The sequence below is a fragment of the Capsicum annuum genome, chromosome 2 (genome assembly GCF_002878395.1).
Source record: "Capsicum annuum cultivar UCD-10X-F1 chromosome 2, UCD10Xv1.1, whole genome shotgun sequence".
Taxonomy (NCBI): domain Eukaryota; kingdom Viridiplantae; phylum Streptophyta; class Magnoliopsida; order Solanales; family Solanaceae; genus Capsicum; species Capsicum annuum.
In genome coordinates this window covers 124,958,584-124,983,151 of record NC_061112.1, presented here as the reverse complement: position 1 = coordinate 124,983,151, position 24,568 = coordinate 124,958,584, and the positions used below count along the sequence as shown (strand labels likewise).

At 31.3% G+C, this 24,568-nt stretch overlaps 1 protein-coding gene across 1 annotated transcript; it reads right to left on the bottom strand.

The window, feature by feature from the left end:
- Window positions 1-19,810: 19,810 nt before the first annotated feature.
- LOC107858098 lies at window positions 19,811-23,021 on the bottom strand. The gene is made up of 13 exons (XM_047407799.1): window positions 22,788-23,021; window positions 22,638-22,700; window positions 22,205-22,405; window positions 22,034-22,147; window positions 21,883-21,963; window positions 21,637-21,762; window positions 21,097-21,211; window positions 20,817-20,947; window positions 20,572-20,733; window positions 20,362-20,498; window positions 20,217-20,275; window positions 19,979-20,120; window positions 19,811-19,898 (listed from the first exon to the last, which is right to left on the bottom strand). The coding sequence occupies exons 1-13, from the start codon at window positions 23,019-23,021 to the stop codon at window positions 19,811-19,813; spliced, it is 1,653 nt and encodes a 550-aa protein (XP_047263755.1).
- Between the last annotated feature and the right edge of the window lie 1,547 nt (window positions 23,022-24,568).

Sequence of the window (24,568 nt, the reverse complement as noted above, 5' to 3'; positions counted from 1 at the left end):
TTGTCCTTGGTCACCATACTTCAGAAAAGGCTTGAAATATGCTTGAAATTCAATCATAGGTAAATAAAGAAGCATAAACAACATCATATACTTTTGATTCCTTCAGAGTTTGTTGACTTCTAGTCAAAATATCCTCAGCCCATTCCTAAGATCCTTGAATATGACAAAATTCACCATCTATCTCAATGGCACTTCCCCAACGTATATCTTCCTGGAGTATTCGACGCCCTAGGTAAGGAAGGCTGCTCGCAACATTCAACTGACATTGGTTTGGAGACTGAAGAGTCCATACTTTAACGGCTCAATTAAAACCAAGGTCATGTTCAGAAGTCCAGTTCGGCATATGAAGAGAATTCACCAAGGGCGGCCATAGATCTGCACACCTACTGACCAATGGAGTGTGAGTCAATAGCTTGGATAAAATTGTACCATCATCAGCCTCAATAAGAAGATACTTGTTGTTGGAGGATGGAGAAGTATAGTCCTTAAAGTGAATCATTGCTGCAATCTACATAAACAAGGGAGGTTTAGTTAAAAACAAGTTGAAGTTGAGCAAAATACCTGTACAAACAGTTGCTGATAGAAAGTTCCTCTATATTGTGGTTTTATTCAAAGAAAAAGAAAATTGATACCATCTTGAAGCCAAATTGATCGGTCTTAGAGTGTACGGTGGCGAAGTTAAACTCTCGCACCCTAAGCCAATTTTTCCAAAGCTACCATCTTGGAGTCAAATTGGTCGGTCTTAGAGTGTACGGAGGCAAAGTTAAACTCTTGAACCCTAAGCCGATTGCTGCAAAGCCACCATCTTGGAGTCAAATTGGTCAGTCTTAAAGAGTACGGAGGTGAAGTTAAATTCTCACACCCTAAGCGGATTGTTACAAAGCCACCATCTTGGAGTCAAATTGGTCGGTCTTAGAGTGTACGAAGGCGAAGTTAAACTCTCGCACCCTAAGCCGATTGTTTCAAAGACACCATCTTGGAGTCAAATTGGTTGGTCTTAGAGTGTACGGAGACGAAGTTAAACTCTCGTACCCTAAGCCGATTATTGCAAAGGCACCATATTGAAGCCAAATTGGTCGGCCTTAGAGTGTACAGAGGCGAAGTTAAACTCTCGCACCCTAAGCCGATTGTTTCAAAGCCACTTCTTGAAGCTAAATTGGTCGGTCTTAGAGTGTATGAAGGCGAAGTTAAACTCTCGCACCCTAAGCTGATTGTTGCGATCTTACTTAAATCAACAATGCTCAAGAGAGACTGAATGGGTTATAATCTACTACATTATTAATTGAAAACGAATTATTAGGAAGCACTCGATTATTAAAAAAGAAAACTAAAAACAAATGGATTCCACTTAACAATATGAATGAAAGTTTTTCTTTTACTTTTTTCTGAGAAAAAAATTAAGGCGAAATTTCAATGAAGTTCGCCTTTAAGTCATCAATAATATTGAATCGCCCATAATATTGTCTATTTCATATACTTTCATTGATTTATATTATATGATTTTTTTAGCATGAACTTACCTTTAAGAAATCAATCACTCTTAGAAAATAAGAAGTATATCAATATGCACTAAATTACCCCTAATTAAGTACTAGTATCTAATTAATATTTAGTACCTATTATAATGACTTCTGTATTTCGCTCCTCTTCAATGTATATACCTTTGAAATTCAGTATTTCAAGGAAAGAAGATTTTTCGACTTCATAAATATATTTTTAGATGTGAGATTTCTTCTTCTTTTTTTTTTACGTTTTTTGTATTTTTGCATGTATTTATGTGTTTCGAAGCAGGAATATTTTAGCAAATCTTTGTATTTATGTATTTTTAATATGAACGATAAATACCTGATGTATAGCGATGCTTGATAATATGCAACCAAACTATAATGGTTTATAAAAATTTTGCATGGATCAGTGACCAATGCTTGATAATATGCAACCAAACTATAATGGTTTATAAAAATTTTGCATGGATCAGTGACCAGTTAGTTAAAGTAGGGTGTACATAGGTCGGATTGGTTTGGTTTCTTTTAAAAAAAAAAAAATCAATCAATCATGTCGGTTTATTAAAATATAAACCAAATCAAACCAACATAAAATCAATTTTTTTGGTTTAGGTTTTAGTCGGTTCTTTCGATTTTTTTTATAATCTTTAGTTTTTACAATTATATTGTGATTGAAGACAGGATCAAATATGTTTTCACTCATGCGCTAATGAAAAAACACAATTATGAAAAATTGAGGAGCGGAAAACTCTCTTGAAACTAATTAGGTTTTTTAAGTTTATATTGAATTTTGGATCATTTAATTGGAAATAATGGAAAAAATATTACAACTTAAAGGCCCAAATCTGAATTAATATGTATATATATATATATATATATATATACACACACACGCACATTTACTTTCTAAATATTGAAAATTAATAAAACTAATTGAAAAAGTATTTAACAAGTAGATTATAATTAATATTTTATGTATACAAAATTAAAATTATATATATATATATATGTATATATATATATATATATATATATATAATATGTCGGTTTGATTTGGGTTTGGTTTGACTTTTTTTTTTTATTAATACCAAACCAAAGCACAAGTCGATTTTTTTTCTCGATTTAATTTAGTTCGACGGTTTGATTTGACTTGATGATTTGGTCTGTACACTCTTAAGTCCAAGAATAGTCGAGTTATCTAGGTTAATATTTCTAAAAATTACATAAATACACAACTTATGTTTTCAATATTACAAAAAATCCCAACTCCCTGAATATATTACAAAAATCCCAACATATACACAAAATGTTATGTATATGTCGGCTATGTTATGTATATTAATAGGGAGAAAAAGTAAAGTAATTAAAAAATAGGAAAGAGTGTAATTACTTTCAAAGGGTTGGTATTTATGTTATTTATACTTAATATTTTGCTCAACTAACTAATTCTGGACCTTGTAAATGAATATTGGGTTGGGCTCAAGAAGGGACCATACATAGTAGTACTCTCTCCGTTTCATATTAGTCGACCCTTATAAACTTGACACACTCATTAAGAAAATATTAATTATGGGTGTATTTTATCAAATTAGCATTATTAATTATGCTTTGAAAATATAAATTTGAGTAAATATATTTTATTTAGTCATTTAATGTTGAGGGTAGTATTGAAAGACATAGTAAAATCCTCTAGATTTCATCAAATGAACAGTTAAATTGAAACAAATTTTTTTAGAAAGAGGGTCAACTAAAATAAAACAGAAAAATTATATGATAAATTATGAATCAAGTACACATTTCAATCCAATTTATATAGGGGAATGGATTAACTAGTTCCAAGATTTGCATTTCGAAGGATGGATAGAACTTTACTATATATGGTGATGAATATTTATCGTGTTACACCAGCTAGGTCCATGGATACTTTTGTTACTGAACAAGAACTGGTTAACATCTGTATTTGGGCAAGTCATGGAAGGGGAAGAATTGATCAAATTTATGTTGTGTTTAGTTAATGGTATAAATTTATTTGAGGATAAATTTAGAGAAAAGTCATAAAGTCACTTCTCAACTTGTTCGACTTTTTTAAAAAGACATTTAAACTATACGGGCGATCTATTACCCTACCAAATCAGTTCTAACAAGAACCAATACACACTTTTTACTTCAGCTGTATTTTTATGTTAGGAGCATGTGTCTTATCTTCTGTTTATCACTTTTTTCTACCAGTTTGATAAAGGATCGCGTGAAAAACTCAATTTTTTCACATTTTAACTCATTTCACTTTCCATTCTCTTTTCTTTCTCCAACAAATCTCATCATTCTTGTGAATTCCACAACTCATTTCACTCTCCCCACTTCTTTTATTTTACTGCTTGTGTTTTTCAATTTAAGTTCTTTGATTTGTGTATTTCTTTATTTCTCCGGCATAGTTATATGTTTTGATTTTTTATCACATTTTAGAAGTAAAAAGTGACGTTAATTTTTTAACATAATGAATTTTAGTTAAGAATTTATTTCGTTTATATTTCAAGTTTATTTTTGTTTTTCCCCAATTTTGGTGTTCATATATACACATTGTTTTCAATTTTGATTGTGTTAAGGTTAGGCATTTGCACTGGATTTTTTTTCATTTATTATTTTATTTGAAGTAGATATTGAGATCAAGTTGTAGTTGAAAATTGAGAGTCAATTCCTTATACTGTCACCCAACTTAGCAAAATGTCTCACTAAAGTCATTTATCTTTTTTTTATTTCAATAATATCATTCAAGTTTGTGCATTTTACTTATAAACTAATAATTGTTAAAAGTGACTCAAAAAATGACCAAAATAGTCTATCAAGTTTAAAATTTGAATTTAAATAGTCCTTATTTTTTTACATGAAGTATTAATAGGCCTTCAATTATTTTTACTTTTTTACTTCTTAAATTAGTTTTAATATATTTTATCAATAAGTGCATAATATAATTTAAGATGATACAAATCATAATATTAAAAATAAATTAAAAAGACAAAGAATGTTAAATTAGAGCTTAAAATGGGTAGTTATATTTTAAATGAAATAAATAAGTACGTTTATTGTCCAAATTGGTAAATGTATTCAATTTTTACAGCCAAGTTGACGAGTTGATATAATTTTGTCTGAAATAATATCACAAGATTGATAAAAATAATATTGAAACCTTAAAATATTTTTAAGTTACAAAATGGTTAGATAAAATCACCTAATTTTATTTGATAGTGAATGATTGATGTTATTATCAAGGTATTCGTTAATATGCATTATTTTTTAAAATAAAAATCTTTTAAAATATTTATATATGGTTCTTCTACTAGCTAGAGATCCTATTTTTTTTTTATTTGCAGGAATTCATCGTCTTCTTTGTGAATTATAATTTTTTAGACAATAATTTTGAATAGAAGAAACTAACAACTAACTTGAACAATTTTATCAAAAATAAAGATTAATCCTAAAATGAATAAATATATAATATTATTTTATTATTCAACTCCTAAATTTCCAAATAAATGCAGTACATATAAACTTATTTCTAACAATTTTAATTGCAATTTTTGGTGGACATCGTCAGATTTAATATTGTAGTTAAAAGTTGAAAGAAGATTGTACTCACTAAGTCTTACAGTTGAAAGGTTATTGATATTTCGTATTGTTAACTATTAAGAATCATTTAAATTCAAAGTTCAAACTTAAAGGAATTTTTTTATCATTTTTCTCTCATCTTTTGAGTCACTTTTAGCAATTATTGACTTTTAAGAAAAAACATAAAGTTCGATGATATTATTGGAACAAAAAAAAAAAAAGATAAATGACTTTATTGGGATATTTTCCTAAGTTGATGAGCGACAATAAGAGGAATTTACTCGGAAATTGATGGATTCTTTCTTTCTTCTTGTTTGGAGAAGATGAGTTTCAATCAATGGAGGTTTTGGGACTATCAATGAAAGAAGAAATTTTTTTATTGATAATGACATGTGACAGCTTTATATTGATTTGGGGGTATAATTTAATGTTATGTGGCAGTTTTATACTGGTTTGGAGTTAAAATTTAACCATCCATATGCGCCTTACCCATTGACACTACACTTGCTCTGAAAATGCATCAAAGTAGTGTATTTGTTGTAGTTGAAATTAATTTCATGGGGTAATAGGTCGCCCATATAATTTAAATATCTTTTTTAAAAAGTCGGACAAGTTGAGGGGTGACTTTATGACTTTTCTCATAAATTTATATTGTCAATCGACCATAGGAAAATTTAATTCCAAATTAAACTTAATTTAGAATATTTCACCTTATTCAATCAAACTTGAATTTATTTTATACCATTACTCAACAGCTCAATAAACCAATTCAAAGATTATCAATTCCAGGATAATTTTGTCTGATCAGTGAATGAAATGACCCCTAATCGTGCCAATCAGGGGCGGATCTATGTATATGGGTCGGGGTTTCATGACACCCAGAAGTCTCGATTGAAACTTTATATATGAGAAAATGTATAAAATTTAATCCGCACCCAGACAAGCAGTGGGGCACATAGTTTTACTGGTGGAAATCTAACCTTTTATGTTCGTGGATGTGGGTTCGGACCCCAAAAACAAGAACAACAACATATTCAGTATAAAATATATGCAGTCCGAAGAAGTAAAGATGGACCCCACTTTGTATTTTTTCTTAAATTTTTGTCGATTCATTATTTAAAAAATAGTCTGCAAGTTTCAACAACAATTAAAAAGGAGTTAAAACTTCTCTCTGTAGGATGCGATTATCTCCTCGGCGATAGCTGACCATGGCTAAGAAACCAAAGACTGCAGGGAGGGGGCAAAAAAATTAGGTTACTCAGAATGTTAATCCGCTGGGTGGAGTGCAACCAATTGCAATGTCGAGTGGAAGTGCAGCAAAGGGTACCCCTGGTGGGAACCCAAAAATGAATTCGAACAGTGAATCATGGGCGGATATGATGGAGAATGAGGAAAATGATGGATCTATGGTAGGCCATCCGAAAATCCTTTCTCCTAAGTCAACTGGTGGACAAGGGGATAATTCGTGGAGTAAAATTGTGGGAAAATCGATGGGGAAAGAGGGTTATGACTTATCCTCTCCAGAGAAGCCTGTGGGTAACGTAAAAATAATGATTGAGGATGTACAAGGGGAAATTAACTATTGGTCGACTGGTGTTGTGTGACCAAAGCTGGTAATAGAGGGTTTTCTTAAGAGAGTTGTGGAAGGATTACAGAATTGATAAAGTAGTCCAAGTGAATAAGGGGGTGTTTCGTGAACAGAGATAACCGTGATAAGGTGGTTGAGGAGGGTGTACTAATTTTCGATCGAAAAGCAGTAGTAGTAAAGCCTGGGAGGGCTGGTATTGTTACATCAAAAGAGGGAATGGAGAAGGTGCCAGTTTGGGTTCGGTTGAATGGTCTAGACGTAAAATACTGGAGTCAAAAGGCGTTGACGAAGCTCGCAAGCCTGGCAGGGAATCCAATCAAAGTAAATAGAGCGACTACGAATAAAGATAGAATGACGTTTGCTCAAGTTTTGGTAGAAATGTCGATAGATAAAATATTTTCAAGAGAGATCTTGTTTGAAAACAAAATTGGAGAAATAGTAAGACAACAAGTTGAATATGAATGAAAGCCTACGTTATACACCAAATGTAAAAATTTGAGGCATACAGAACTGGATTGTAGAAGGCATGATAAAGTGATAATTGAGGGCAAGAAGATAATCCTAAGTGCACAGTAAAAAAATGATAAAAAACAAACTGAAGCATGGATAAAGGTGCAGGGAAATAAGACAGTAACGGCTAAAGCATCCACAAGTAGTCAGGCAGAGGTGAGTAATGCCTGTGCTGCTTTGGGTGAAGAAGTGGATAATCTAGAAGGGGTTGCGCCAATAGCTGGAATAGACAAACATGGTGTGAGGTCTACCATTGGAAAGGATAGGAGCCCTGTAAAATGTAGGGATGGGGTAGATCCTATCTCTGCTGGATAACATTGGGTTTTATAACTCTAGGGGTCTAAATAGAGCAGACAAACAAGCTGAAATTAAGTTGTTCATGCATAGGCTGAAGGTAGGCTTTTTTGGACTCCTAGAGACGAGTTAAGAGTGCTAATACCACAAAAGCATCTCTTAACTTGTGTAGGGACTGGTCGTTTGTTACAATTTACAATAGACATCCTAGTGGAAGGGTGGTTGTTATGGAAACCAGATACGTTTGAGGTTCAAATATTGGAGGTAACTTCACAACTGATACATAGTCAAGTAAAACAGAAAGGCACAGGGAATACCATGCTAATCACACTAGTGTATGCATTCAATGATTTGTGTGATTAGTAAGGAGATATGGAAGGATATCTAGAGGATAAGCAACATAATTCAAGGACCATGGGTGGTAATAGGTGACTTTAATAGTGTGTTAGGAATTGAAGAAAGGGTGGGTTCTAGAGTCACAATGGCTGAAATAAAATATTTCAAGCAGTGTGTTGAGATGTGCTAGCTTCAAGATTTAAAATCTACAGGGGCTTACTATACGTGAACCAATAAACAGCAAGATGAGGCTAGGGTGGTAAGATTGATAGGGTCTTGGTAAATGATGAATGGCTGGTCCAGCTACCAATCAGCTATGTACAGTTCATGAATGAAGGTTTGTCTGACCATTGTTCAGTTATAATCCAGTGGGAAAAACACAGAGAATAGAGAGAAAACAGTTTAAATATTAAAATATGTGGAGTCTTGATTCTGAATTCATGACCAAAGTCGCAGAGAGTTGGTAGATTCCATGTGCAAGCAGGAAAATGTACTAAGTAGTTGGTAAGCTAAATAGGATGAAAGACATGCTGACCAGGCTGAATAAGGCTAAGTTTAGTGATATTGAGCTAAGGGAGGAAGATGGCCTCAAGGTCTTGGAGGAACTTCAAACCAAATTACATGCTGACCCTAAGAATCCAAAGTTGATTGATCAAGAAAGACATGCAGCTAATGAATACAGAATACTAAAAATGGCAAAAGAAAAGTTTCTACTCCAGAGATGCAAGATAAAATGGTTGAAAGAAGGGGATTTAAATACAAGGTTTTTTCATCCTCGCATCAAAGCTAGAAGACATGCTAATAGAGCGTTCAGAGTCAAGGATAAAGGGGAAAAGATAGAATAGATGCACATGGAGTGGTGAATGCTTTTACTGAATATTACACTGATTTACTGGGGACATGTTCAGATACAAAACCGGCAGTAGATAGTAGAGTACTCGGACATGGGAGTAGAGTGTCATCAAACGATAGAGCGTTGCTAGTGCAGGAGTTTGATGAAAAGGATGTTAAGAAAGTATTATGGATAATTGATGGAGATAAAGCTCCAGGGCCAGATGGTTTTGGGAGCTAATTTTTCAAAGATAGTTGGACTGTGGTGGGTGCAGAGGTAACAACAACAGTGCTAGTATTTTTCAAAACTGAAAAAATGCTTAAAGGTGTAAATACAGCTATAATTACTTTGATTCAAAGGGGTCACATGCTAAATCAGTACATGATTATCGACCAATCTCCTGTTGCAACACAATATATAAAATCATATCTAAGATGTTATGTACAAGACTGGGGAATGTGCTTCCAACTGCGGTGTCTGCAAACCAAAGTGTGTTTATAGCTGGGAGGAGTATTGCACAAAATATACTCATATGTCAGGACCTTTTCAGATTATACAATTAGAAAAATACGACAAAAAGTTGCCTAATAAAAATTAACTTGCGAAAGGCCTATGATTTAGTCGAATAGGACTTTGTCAGGGAGGTGTTATATGGTCTTGATTTCTCTAATCAGTTTATTCAATAGATCATGGAATGTGTCACGACTACACAGTACTCAATTGTTATTAATGGAGGGATAGATGGCAAGATCACAGGCAAGAGAGGACTAGACAAGGGGATCCAATATCCCCTTTGCTATTTGTGGTATGTATGGAGTATTTTACAAGGATTATGAATTGGGTAGCAAATCATAAGGACTTAAGTTTCACATGAAGTGCAAAAGTTTAAAGCTCAACCACTTGTGCTTTGCTGATGACATGCTGGTGTTCTACAAAGGGGAACTACCATCTATTATGCTCCTTTTGAGGGGTCTTAAAAACTTCTCCATGACCTCAGGTCTGAACACAAATCCAACAAAATCAAGTTTTTTTTCAGCAAATATGGGTGATGAAACAGTACAGGATATATGTGAAGCCACAAGGTATTCAAGCGGAAAATTACCCTTCAAATACTTAGGAGTGCCTATTTCACCCAAGAAGTTGTCTATAATAGATTGTGAAGTGCTTTTGGATTAGAAGATAAGTAGAATTAAATCTTGGGGATCCAAAAACTTGTGTTGCGCAGGTAGAACACAACTAGTGAATGTTGTCCTGATGCATGTTCAAACATATTGGGCTTCCATTTTTCTATTGCCCAGGAAAATTATGTAGCAGATTGTATCTGTGTGCAAAAATTTCATTTGGACTGGTCAGGTGCATACGGATAAATGTCATTTGATTTCGTGGGATATGATTTGTAGAAGGAAGAATGAAAAGGGGCTAGGGGTTGTTGACTGCAGGGTATGGAATGATACATCGGTTGCAAAATATGTCGGGCACGTTGCTAGTAAAGCTAATACGCTTTGGGTGAAGTTGGTGAACCATGTTTATTTGAAAGGGGTTGATTGGTGGGAGCATAAAGACAGAAATGACTCATGCTGGTACTGGAAGAGTGTTTGTGCAGTAAGGGATAAGGTCTCTCAGGGATATGTCCAAAATAGATGGCAAAAAGTAAATAGAAAATACACTCTGCAAGGAGGTTATAAGTGGCTGAAAGGTGAGCAACCAATGTGGCCAACGTAACTTGGAGGGGTGTTTGGAATAAAGATAATATTCCTAAACACTGTTTTATCAGCTGGTTAGCTGCACATAAAAGGTTAATGACAAGATCAAGACTAAGGAAAATAGGCGTTAGTAATGAGAAAACATGTATGTTGTGCAAGAATGCTAAGGAAACAACAACTCATCTGTTCTTTCATCGTAAATTCTCCAAGGAATGTATTGATATCATTCTCAAAAAGCTGAAGGTTAAGATGCAGAATATAGAACTAACAGGATGGTGGAGCAGAATAGCTAGGTAGGCAAAAGGCAAATTGAGTAGAGGGATGTAGTGGATGGTCACTGCAGCACTCATCTATCATATATGGAAGGCTAGGAATGATGCATTGTGGAATAAAAGAGTACCTAGACCTGTGATAGTGTTAAATCAAATTTGGTGGGAATACAAATGCAAACTTGAGGAGAAGATACACAAAGGGAAGAAGAGAACAGAGAGGGAGTGGTTAGAGCAGATTTTTTGAAATGTATAAATTAGATATATCCAGAAGATAGGGTGTGTCATTTATGATGCCTTTGAGAATGTTGTAAATATTGGTTTTGAAGGAGTAATAAGAATCTGTTGGTTTTCGACCAAAAAAAAAACAGAAGTCTGCAACCAGGATTTGAACTCTCGACCTCCAATAAAATCATAAAGCCATAACCAGTGAGCCAAGCTCTTCCATGCACATATAACAACAATAAACTCAGTGTATTTCCACGATGTTAAAATATATTTACTCTGTTTAAACATTGATATAGCTTGGGCTCAGTGTACACTATTTTTCAAAGTAGTATGGCATCCGAAACTTCCAAATCTTGAATCCGCTTCTGAACCTAGGATATTAACATGATATAATATTTGCTATGTATGGTATAGGGCGAGTGTGTATACGTGAACTCATATGCTTCGCTCGATTTCACTCTTCACTCTTGGTCAAAAGGGGTCAAAATGCAACTCAAACCTAAAAGATGCAAAATCTCACGTACAAAAAGACCTACCCAAACCCAAACAAATAAAATCAAACTTGGATGGGCAATTAAGTAAATTTGAGATACAAGTTTATGAGAAGGACACTGTACAATAGATTTAATTTCATTTCATCTTAAAAGGTAACCCCGGTGCTGCCACGGTTTAGAAAAATTGTGTCATCCTGCGAGTCATAGTTATGTCCATATTCTAAATAAATAAAGTAAGTCAGGAAGCGGTAGAGAAAGAATTAGATTTGAAAATCTAATTGTTGAAGGCGTAGAGAGGAAAAAAAAAAAGAAAAAAGAATTTTGGATAGTCATTTTGTTAATAAAAAATGGTGTAATTAATTGGACCAACAGCCCTCTGTTCGGCAAAATTAGTATACTTAAGAGCCTAATTACTAGTTTTATAGTAACAGTTTCATAATTATATTTTATAGCAATTTTTATTTTGTATTTTTAAAAAATGTTGCTGTAAAAATACATCTACAAAAAAACTACTGCACTTAATTAACTGAAATTAGTTGAGCTATATATGGTATAATTACCAATCAAGTAAATATGTTGATTCCTTTCCATTTAAAATACTTAAAAAACGTGACATCCGTTATAATCAAATAATTCAAATTTCAGTTTTTCACCATTAACAGCTGCATATTTTTTTGTTTTTTCAATTTCTTCTAAACCAACCCTGTATTGCTTAATCAAATTGAACTGATTCTTATGCGAAATTAACAGCAATTGCAAAACGAAGCAGTTATTCGATTGAATCAAATTCAATTGTTGATTCATCTGTTATATTTGTTTGAATTCAACTGTCAGTTAAAAATTCAACCATTACTGCTGTTCAAGGTACATAACCATTATTGATATTCAGTTCACCTTTTTTTTTACCATTACTGATGTGCTTATCAAGTTTTGATTGTCGTCGTTAATTTGTATGTGAAAAAATTGTAAAACAAATTAGAGTTATAATCTAGGCAGCAGTAAAATTGGAATTCAAGTATCTGTTGCAAATTTCATCTTTAAAGTTGTTTCAATGGGAAAAAAATTAGTATTCGGCTCTATTTTTTATGATCATTTGTTGTTATATTGATTGTTTTAACAATAGAATAATTGTAAACAACTTTCGAATTGAAATACATTCAATTTTTTTTTTTTTGAAATACTAGATAATTGATTGAACGAATGTTTCTGTTGAAGTTGACGATATTCTATGAACCCAGATAAAAGTATAAAATATCTTCGTCCATATGTATTTTTTATGTGTTTAATGATAACACTGCATATGTATTTTTAATATTGATAATGGTAATGGTGCATATGTATTTTTTGTTTTGTTGTAGGAATTTTGATATATAAATTTATATTTGCAAAAATAATTTAGTTTAAGGTAATCTTGTGTGTATGTATTTTTTTAATTGAGATGTTGGTTGTGTATCTTTGTTTGCACGTAAATCTAAAAAGTGTGTGTTATAAAAAGGGATATCTGACAAATTTGTATGTAACATATCAAATTACAAATTAGTTATGCTCCAAATGTATTTTTTTTATATGCTTAGTTTTAATACTGCATATGTATTTTATATGCAATATATGTAAACACTGCATATGTATTTTTGTTTTGCTTGTGGGAATTTGAGAGTATAAGTGTATATGTGATAATATGTTTAGTTCCTGTTTTACTTCCGTTTGATCAAATAGTTTGTGTATTTTGTATTTTAGAAATGGGAAGCATACCAGTCCTTGTGAAGCACTCTGGTCGATGGACGTACGAAAAGAACTTTGAAGAATATATCACTGATGCTATACTATTGAGCACATCAGCCACATTCGTTGAGCTGCACGATATTTTGGCATCTCACTTAAGTGTGGATTTAACCATCAAACGTATTCTAATGGAATATCAAATCACTCCTAATGCAAGGCAGATAGAAATACATAACGATATGAGTTTAAAAGTGTTTATATTGCAGAAAAAGTTGATACAAGACATGAATTATCTTCCTTTATATGTAAGCATTGTGGATAAAGTTGTAGGGAGCAACTTGGCAAGTTCATCTATATGTGTTGCTGAAAGAGGAATCAACTATAACAACTTGGAAACAGTGATAAATACAACAAATGAAGGAGCTTTGGTGGTTTGTGAAAATACAGAAGCTTTAGATATTTTTGAGATGGATCCTGTTGAGGTGATTATCTCAGACCCACATCATAAGCATGTTGAGGAAGACTAGGTTTACTTGAGAAAAATAATTTTAAAGTTAGTCATGAAGGACTATTCAATTAGGGAGAAGTTTCAAACGCACAGTAAAAGGTCAAGTAAGAAAACGTACGTACATTCTATATCTCTCAGATCTTGTTTAATATTAGTTTGGATATGTATTTTTAATGTAATAAATTATGTTGCGTGCAGGTATACATTATTTTGCAAATCAAGAAACTGTGAATTTTTAATGCGTGCATCAGGAATAGGAGAAACAGGAATGTTTAGAATAAGAGAATTCAGACCTCAACATACATGCCCGGTGAAGGACAATATCTATCCAAAGGTGCATAGAACTAGTATGTTGATAGCTGGTATGGTTAAATAGAAATTCAAAAAACACAAAAGAAAATACAGTGCGACAGAAATAAAAAATGACATGAAGGAAGATTTTGGTATAGATTTGACATACACTTTATGTTGGAGGGCAAAGGAAAGAGCGTTAGAAGAATTGAGGGGTAAGCCATCAGCATCTTATGGGAAACTACCATCATACTTATATGTTCTGAATACTACCTATCCGGATTCACATATAAGAATGAAGAAGACAGATGATAATGCGTTCTTGTATGTATTTATCGCTCTACATGCATTCATTAAAGAATTCGATCATTGTAGACCCGTCGTAGTTGTTGATGCTAGTCATATGAGAGGAATGTATACTGGGGCATTTGTAACAGCATGTACAACGGATGGAGTAGGTTAGTATTATTTAATTACTATAACTGGTTGTATTTTTTTTGGCTTTCTGCTGTAGATTTGGAAAATACATATATCCAATTCATATATACATATGTGTATATAATTAGATATATGTTCAAAGTTTTCTGAATAAAACATGTAAAATTGGTTATGTTTGCTAGGGAGGTTGATGTGAATTGATACAATTTCTGGTAGATAAAATATACATTTTAATTGAACTATATTGTAATAAATACATATGCAGTTCCTAACTGTATTTAAATAGGCCTGCGCAGATTTTTTTTATATGCGCAGGTTATATATTTTCTTTGGCATATGTTGTGCTTGATTCTGAAAATTATGAATTATGTATACAAGTCATATATTTCCTTTGGCATATGGTGTGCTTGATTCTGAAAATGATGCATCTTGGACGTGGTTCTTCGAGAATCTAAAGGAAGCGTACGGGGTTAGACAAAACATGTGTGTTGTGTCTGATAGGAATCCAAGCATCATAAAGGTTGTTGGTGATGTGTATGATGATGTTCCACATTATGCATGTATGTGGCATCTATGGGGTAATATGAAAAAACTTTACAGAAAGTCACACGATGCATTGTCGGAGATATTTTATACAATGGCCAAATCATATTCAAAGTCAGAATTTCACATGTTAATGGAAAAAGTTGAGGCAGCTGATATGAGGGTGAAGATATATTTGGAATTGGCCTGTTACGAAAAGTGGGCTAGGTCGTATGCAACAGTTCACAGAGGATGGACTTTGTCTTCAAACTTTGCAGAGTCAATAAATGGAGTGCTTGTATCAGCTAGAGAACTGCCAATTTATGACTTTCTTGAGGAAGTTCGATTATTGTTTGCAAAATGAAATTGTACAAATAGGCAGCAGGCTTCATATACCTTCACAACACTCATTGAAAAGTTTAATGACATACTCAGTGAGAATGAGGCTTTGTGTACCCGTATGACAGCATGACCTTTTTGATTTGTGGAAATTTTAATTATGGAAACATAAATATTAAAGGATAAAATGCATAAAGTATCAATGTAAAAATACTTTCCATGCAGTTGTAAATAAATGAAAAGATATAAAACATAAAATATATGAACATTTAAAATACATCATATGTATTTTGCATATGTATATTATTGTATTGAAAATTACTAACAACTGCATATGTATTTGACTGCTCTGTAAAAATGTACTCTCCATATGTATTTTTATTACATAAATATTTTTTTATTTTTATATCAGGTTGTACCAACCACAGAATATGTATATACGGTACACGACAAACAAAATCACTTCATTGTTTGCATCAAAGAAAAGAAATGCTCATGTAATGCTTTTCAAATAGATGAGATACCATGTGCACATGCTTGTACGGTGTTAGAGAAAAAGAATTTTGAGAAGGGGTCATACTGTTCTGATTTGTTTAAACCAAAAACAGTTTTGAAGACATATGATGTTTCAATCTATCCGTTGTCATACAACGATGATTGGATAATTCTAGAGACCACACTTGTTGAAATAGTACTGCCTCCAAAATACAAAAGACCTCCAGAAAGACCTGTAAAGAAGGATTGTGGAAAATCAGGCCGGGATATGTTTGGAAAGAAGAATATCAACTCATGTGGTGGTTGTGGGACTAAGGGTCACAGTAGGCGCTCTTGTAGGAAATATCGCAAATGATACATTTCTTTTCCTGTATTGTTTCTTAATTTTTTTTTCCTTTTTTATAATGATGAACTAATTCAGTTTAGTTAATGTATTTATGAATCATTTGACAATTGAAGACAGTAATATCTTAATAATGGAGCTATATATGTTTCAAAATCTGTACATTACATATGTATTTTTAAGCAGCAGTTCATATGTATTTTTGACATAGTAAATATATGTTAGGTTAAAGGTGGTAACTTTGATTAATGAAAGAAGTATATGATTCGTATTGTTCAAAGTTATAAATATATGTGACATATAAATATATGTTTGAATTGCATAATGTTATTACTGCATATGAATTTATACTGTAAAAATACATTTGATATATAATACAAATGTATTTTTTTAAAAAAAATATAATCACTGCATATGTATTTTGTAACTATAGACAAACCTATAACTTCATAAAAAAGTTAAATTTATCTTTAATTCAAATTCTCAAGTATAATTATTTTAAATGAACACATATCAAAAATTAAATATTAGGTTTGATCAATATGTATTTTCCACCATCTTTATATTAACACGAAATATGTATTTTTTTGGGAAATACTTATAACGCATAATCCATATGTATTTTATAGCAAAATATCAACACTGCATATATATTTTGTAAATAACTACATTAAAATGTCAAATTACACTTTAATTTAAATCCTAATTTATAATTATAGTTAATGAAAATATAGTAAAAATGCATATTAGGTATGTTGCAATTGTATTTTTTAAGTGTTTGTTTCTAATATTTCATATGTATTTTTTGCTGAAAAACAATTGATTTATACTACATATGTATTTTTAAGGATAATATGAAAACTACATATGTATTTTTTTAACTAAATCTCATAATAAAATATTGAACTCCTTAAATCTAACACTACATGTTGTATTTAACAATATAAGAATGTGGTGAAAAACTTTAAAGAACAACAACAACATACTAAAATACATATTAGGAATGGTTCATATGTATTTTTGTAATATTTGGTTTTAACACTGCATATGTATTTTTATACGATATATGTATTTGTAAATGTAATATAAAAACTACGCAAGTATTTTTTAATAAAATCTCACCGTAAAAGGTAGAACTCCATGAAATATGAACAAATTTAAAACATATACTGCCTCGAAAATACAAAAGACCTCCAGGAAGACCTGCAAAGAAGGATCGTGAAAAATCAGGTCGGGATATGTTTGGAAAGAAGAATATCAACTCATGTGGTGGTTGTGGGGCTAAGGGTCACAATAGGCGCTATTGTAGGAAATATCGCAAATGATACATTTCTTTTCCTGTATTATTTCTTAAATTTTTTTTTCCTTTTTTATAATGATGAACTAATTCAGTTTAGTTAATGTATTTATGAATCATTTGACAATTGAAGACAGTAATATCTGAATAATGGAGCTATATATGTTTCAAAATCTGTACATTACATATGTATTTTTAAGCAGCAGTTCATATGTATTTTTGACATAGTAAATATATGTTAGGTTAAAGGTGGTAACTTTGGTTAACAAAACAAGTATATGATTCGTAATTGTTCAAAGTTTTAAGTATATGTGACATATAAATATATGTTTGAATTGCATGATGTTATTACTGCATATGAATTTATACTGTAAAAATACATTTGATGTATAATACAAATGTATTTTTAAAAAAAAATATAATCACTGCATATGTATTTTGTAACTATAGACAAACCTATAACTTTATAAAAAAGTCAAATTTATCTTTAATTTAAATTCTCAAGTATAATTATTTTAAATGAACACATATCAAAAATTAAATATTAGGTTTGATCAACATGTATTTTCCAACATCTTTATATTAACAAGAAATATGTATTTTTTTGAGAAATATTTATAACGTATAATCCATATGTATTTTATAGCAAAATATCAACACTGCATATATATTTTGTAAATAACTGCATTAAAATGTCAAATTACACTTTAATTTAAATCTTAATTTATAATTATAGTTAATGAAAATATAGTAAAAATGCATATTAGGTATGTTGCAATTGTATTTTTTAAGTGTTTGTTTCTAATATTTCATATGTATGTTTTTACTGAAAAACAATTGATTTATACTACATATGTATTTTTAAGGATAATATGAAAACTACATATGTATTTTTAACTAAATCTCACAGTAAAATGTTGAACTCCTTAAATCTAACACTACATGTTGTATTTAACAATATAAGAATGTGGTGAAAAACTTTAAAGAACAACAACAACATACTAAAATACATATTAGGAATGGTCCATATGTATTTTTGTAATATTTGATTTTAACACTGCATATGTATTTTTATACGATATATGTATTTGTAAATGTAATATAAAAACTACGCAAGTATTTTTTAATAAAATCTCACCATAAAAGGTAGAACTCCATGAAATATGAACAAATTCAAAACATATAATTAGTCTGTACAATCAAAACCTACATCCATAAACTAGTTTCTAAAGTACAAAAAGTCAAAAATCAATAAACCATCATACATCAACAACTTCAGTGACACTAGTTATTCTACTTTGCCTTGCAGGCCTCACGGGTGCTTCGACATCACTAATGACATTTGCTTCTTGTTTTCGGATCCCATAATCCCACAAAAGTGTAGCATATCTTGTACGGAGTGCGTTGGGGTCGAACTCAAACGCAATAAATTTGTGACCATAAAAAAGGCACTCTGCATACATAACCATAAACACACCACAGTTCCTACAAAAAAAAATTAATTAAATGGTGAAATATATTTTGTACAAAGATACAGTTTTGGTATATGTAATTTCAAAACTTACAAGTTTCCACTGGATTGTTGAGGTAAATCATTTTGAAATAAAACATCAAACATATCTGAGGATCCTTTGTCTTTGTATCTTGAATGGCTTTGATGATCAATCCCTTTCTTAACATAGAAATCACATACTTGGAGACACAATAGAATAATCTTTGCTATTTTCTCGATCTCAGCAAGAACAGCCGCATAATGACCACTGGATTCATATGAATCATACAAGAATATACACCTCTCTGAAAATGATAAAATCGCGAGAACCCAGTGATGTTTTTCCTTTATATTGATCGGAATAAAAATGTCTTCGACTGTATGTCATGGCACTGCGGCATGCATACGAAACCCATTGATGTATTCCATAAGATGGTGCTCCTGACCTCCATCTTTAAGATTGTGAGCATCCATAGAAAATACATCATTCAACGATTTAATTATGTTCATAAAGTTGCAGTCAACTGTACTATATTTATATGATTTGTTTGGCTAATTTTTGTACAAACTGTGCGGCCCATACTTCAACTTCTTCCTCAAGTAGTAAAAACAGACATCAATATGCTGCATTAGTGAATACGACAAACTTTAGAGCATTCAAAAAAAATTGTATTCTAAATATTACAGTCTATGCAAGTAAAAAATACATATGCAATTTTTTATATTAATGTAGATGACTTGTGTATCAAAAATTGCATTCCTAAAGTTCAGTTACACGCAGACAATGTTATCCGCATAGTATATGCAACAGTATTTGATGTAGTATACTATATCATACTTTGAATTCATAAAAATACATGCACGTTAAACCAAATGTATTTCAATGTAACCTAATATGTATTTTTAAGTGTTGTTACAGATGAAATGGAAAAATTTTCATTTCAAAATAATATACTAACCGAGTCTGTCCATGTCTGATCTGCAAATTCCATCGTATAGAATCAGTTTTTGTCTTTCACAGCCTCAACACCAAAATGCATCTTTGAAATTTCTAATTTTCCCCTCTTGTAATGATTCACTTTTCCTTTCCTGTATATTTTAAGGATTTGATAAACCATGAAAACATGTATTGATACAAAAAATAATTTGTCACTATTCAAAAGAACAACCTCTTAGCAGTAGCTTTTAAGAGGTCCGCAGAAATCCAGTCTGTGAAGTTCTTCACAATCTTTCTATCTTTTATCCCATCAATCAGGTGATATAAAAATAGATGTTTCTGGGGGAATATGCGTATTACCCCTGCTGAGCTCCCTATATAATTGTAGAATATAAAAACTTAATAAATACAAACGTATTTGCAATACATATTACATAAAAAATTATATATATATATCTTATTGTACTTACCAGAAGCTGAACCAAATTTTTCGGTGTATGGTGATGGTCGTCTAATCCTTAACTTTGGTCTGAAAGTTTTTACTTCACGATTAGCAGATGGATGAATAATGATGCTTTTTTTATTGTAGACATTCAAGCTAGGTAGAACTCATACGGGATTGTATTTTGTGAATCACGCCACAATTTTTCATCCCTCTGTTCATCATTGGTTACTTCTTGTGTATTAACAGGTGTTCTAACTTGCTCCGTGGTATCAAGTTCTACCTCTAAATCAGTGATTCCTCTGTTGATCTAACAAAAAGATTGAAAAAAGAATATTACATTTTTTCCATCAAATTGAACCTAAATAAACTCAAAATATTACATTTGCATCCAAAATTTCATGATGAGATTCTTCTAGACGGTTTGCCAATGGATGTATGATGATGCTTTGTATTTGATACACATTTAGGCTAGGTAACATCTCATCAAGGATTGTGAATTGCGAATCAGACAAAATTGTTTCATCAATTTTCTCATCGCTGGTCTGTCGAAAAATGAAAGAAAAAATTTAATTGTCCTATTGATTATTACATGACATGAAGATAAAGTTAACATCACTATACATACTTGACAATCATGTTGAACAACCTTCTCAGAATGTAAGTAATCCAAATTTATACTTTGGAGAAGCTCATCAGGAATTAATTGTTGAGAATCAATTTCAACATTCATTTTTTCAGAATGCAAAACAGTGCACCCTTGAAAACAAGTATAAAAAACAAGACATCAAACAAACATGTACTTGTATCTGTTTGTATATGTGAATTCAAATGAATATATATATATATATATATATATATATATATATATATATATATATATGAAACTTAATTATTTATCTTTTTACCAAGCAAATTTGCCTCCAATTCCTGATCAACCTCCAAACTTAATCGTTGTGGTGATTTTTCGATACCAACGTAATCCATATTCTGATGTTCAGGATCTTTATCTGCATGTTGTTGCTACAAATACATATACAAATTAAAATAACTTATTAATACTTGAGTCAAATTTTTTATTTTTTTTTCGAAATTGAATATACATATTTATATATAACATCAAACTCAAAAATACTTATTATAGAACATAACAAAATAATCATCCATTGTTAAAATACATATGCATTGTTAAAAAATACATATGTAGTTTTTAAAAATACATATGTAATTTTAAAAAATACATATGCAGTGTTAAAAATACATATGAATAAAACTAAAAACACACTGTGTCTCATGTTATAGTGTTTTTAATGAACCAAATAATATTTACTGTTACTAAGTCAATTTTCAATCCTATTGCAAATTTGACAGTCTATTAACCTCGGCTATATTTTGAATATAAAATTCAAAAGTACAAATAAATATGTATTTGAAACTTTAATATTTACCTTTGTACCGTCAAAAATATTATCCGGAGATTGAACAACATCAGGACTGAAATGTTGTCCAGATTGCTCTAACTCTCCCTCATCAATATTTGTTGCTTTATTAGCTTCAATATCTTCAACCTGCTCCTGAAAAAATTGTGTCTAATAACATAACGAGTTATTTTACAAAATGTGTAGTATTTGTATAAGGCAGTCCAATAAGTATATATATTCAAATCAACTAAAATTTTCAAAGAAAAAATTTACCTTGCTTTGAGCAAATGCTTTCTTCAACTTTTTGAATTTTTTTCTCATTAGACCACGAATTTCTTTAAATTCCCGACGAACCTGTTTTGATAAAAAATTTATACACAAAATTTTTTTCATGAAAAATAAAATATTTGCCAAAAAAAAGTACCTCAGCGCGAAATGCATCAAAATCTTTCTTAGAAATAAAGGCTTGTTTGTCAACATGACTCTCAGGCTTTGACACAGTTACTTCCTCTACATGAATATATGGCTTTGAGTGTACCTAAGAAAAAATAACCCAAGTTGTTTGCTTTTCTTTTGCCGTTTTTGAAGAAGATGCCTGACGTGTTGGAATTGACTTGAAAATTGGTGTCTTCATTCCATCAGCCTTTGCAGCACGAGGAGTTGATGTCCTCGTTTGGGTATGCTCTTCAAAACTATCTACTTGCTTTTCCCTTAAAGATTTCTTCACTACTGGTGTTGAGGAATCAACCTTCTGTTTCTTCTTTGAATGTTCGTTGCTCTTTCTTGGTGGTGGATCCTGGAAGTCGTCATCAGAATCAACAGAACGTTCATGTTTTGTTGCATCCTTCTGTGGTATTTACAATTTTGACAGCTCCTTTTTCGTTGGCTCTATGTTCTTAAAGACAACCTAAAATAATAGGTAAATAATAAATGTTAAAGAATCAGTTAAACAATTGTAAATGAAAATACATATATATATATATACTGTAAAATACATATTAATACATATGTATTTATTAAGAACAAACCTTGCCATCGCCATTAAACATAGCATTCATTAAAAACTCAAAGCGTAGACGAGGTGCAATCGTCTTTCAATTTAATAATCGGGGAATCCGATTATCAACCTTCGATGCAATCTTTGGTGAGACATTTGAACAACACTCGTAAAATCACACTTGAATAGCTAGTGGCATTCCCTGAATCAAATAAAATTGACCACCAGCTTTCAACCGATTGTTCAAACTTCTGGCCAAATCTTCAAAAGATAAAGAACCCCATGGAAAATCCTTATATCTTCCACTATCAACCAAATCGAAATGAAGACGGGGTATTACCACAGTTTCAACATTAGATAAGACAAATGAATGCAGGAAGTACAGGATTGCAAATTTCTCAGTATCCGATATCATTGTTCTCCCCTCATACTCTCTCCGTAAATGCTAGAAATAGTTGTCTTTTCTATATAATTTCTGCCCCATTGAAATACTTCTCAACCATCTTATTTGGTACACCCTTGTAAAAAATAAAGTCATACCTATTTGACACACAATTCAATTCAATTATGATGGCAAATTTCCTTGGAGTAAAATTAAGAAAGGTCCCATTAGCACAAATCAAAATCTCAAAAGAAGAATTACCCTTCACCTCAAGCGTTATAACTCATCTGCACAATTGTACTTGCACTACACATTGATGCTTCTTCATAAAATAACCAAAAATATTTTTCTCGCAAAAGTTTTTAAATTGTTCCTTGTTTAAAATTGCGCGCATGCTTCCATAAATATCTTTGTCACTGTAAGAACACATGTGTGGTACAAATCTTCGAAATTTTCTGACAATGAATATTTCATCCCGCATCACCTATAAAAAGAATCATATAACATGCAGCCAACAAATCAATCATCCAATAAAAATCAAAAACATATAGCAGGCATATGTATTTTTATCATATCAAAACTGCAACAAACACTGAAAAATACATATCAAATATACTAAAAATACATATAATCAATAGACTGTTCTGGTGTTTAAGCTTAAACTAACATGCATCTGTATTTTTATAGTATCAAAACTGAAACCAACACTGAAAAATACATATCATATATACTAAAAATACATATATCTAACAAATATCTGAACATCCTCATCAATACATATATCATCTTCACAAATCATCATTTAATCAGTAACTATCATCATAACATCAAAATACATACTGATTACATAAAAAAAAATACATATAACTTACAATTTTAACATCTTTACTTAGGACAAAAATACATTTTACTCAAAAATACATTTAGAACAAAAAAATACCTCTACCTCGCTAACATCTTCGGAATCATCATCAAAAGAGATCTGAACATCCTCATCAACCTTAGTCAAACCTTCAATTTCTTTCGCTTTCCTTTTCTTCTGGATTTTTTAATTTTTTTCCTTCTGAGAAGGCGATTTCTTCAACGATTTTTTTGAAAAAAAAATTTCATCTTCATCGGATCGTTGCGAAACTTCGACCTAATCTCCTTCGGTTTCTCAGATTTCTTCGACTGTAAAGAATTTGAAACAACTTTAACTATATCTTCTTGAGTTAATCCAAGACTAAAAGATGGTCCACAATCATAGACCAAATTCGAATTACTTATACCACTATATGTTCGTGATTTTGGTATTTGTTCCGCTATTAAAATAAAAAATCTTAAATTCTGATTTTGAGATATATTATAGTATGCTAATTCTGAAATTTACCCAAAAAAAAAAAGTGCTAACATGCAATAGTTAAATTAAAAGTTGCCTGAAATAGATGAAGATAATCTTTACTAATGATGCTAAAATCGTGTAAAGTGAAAAAAAAATTGAAACGGGAAAATATCGTTTAGGGCGAAAAAAACGGAAAAAAAACTTTCAAAATAATGAAAGAAAAGGTTGATGGCGTGAAAATAGAAAAACTAACAGTAAC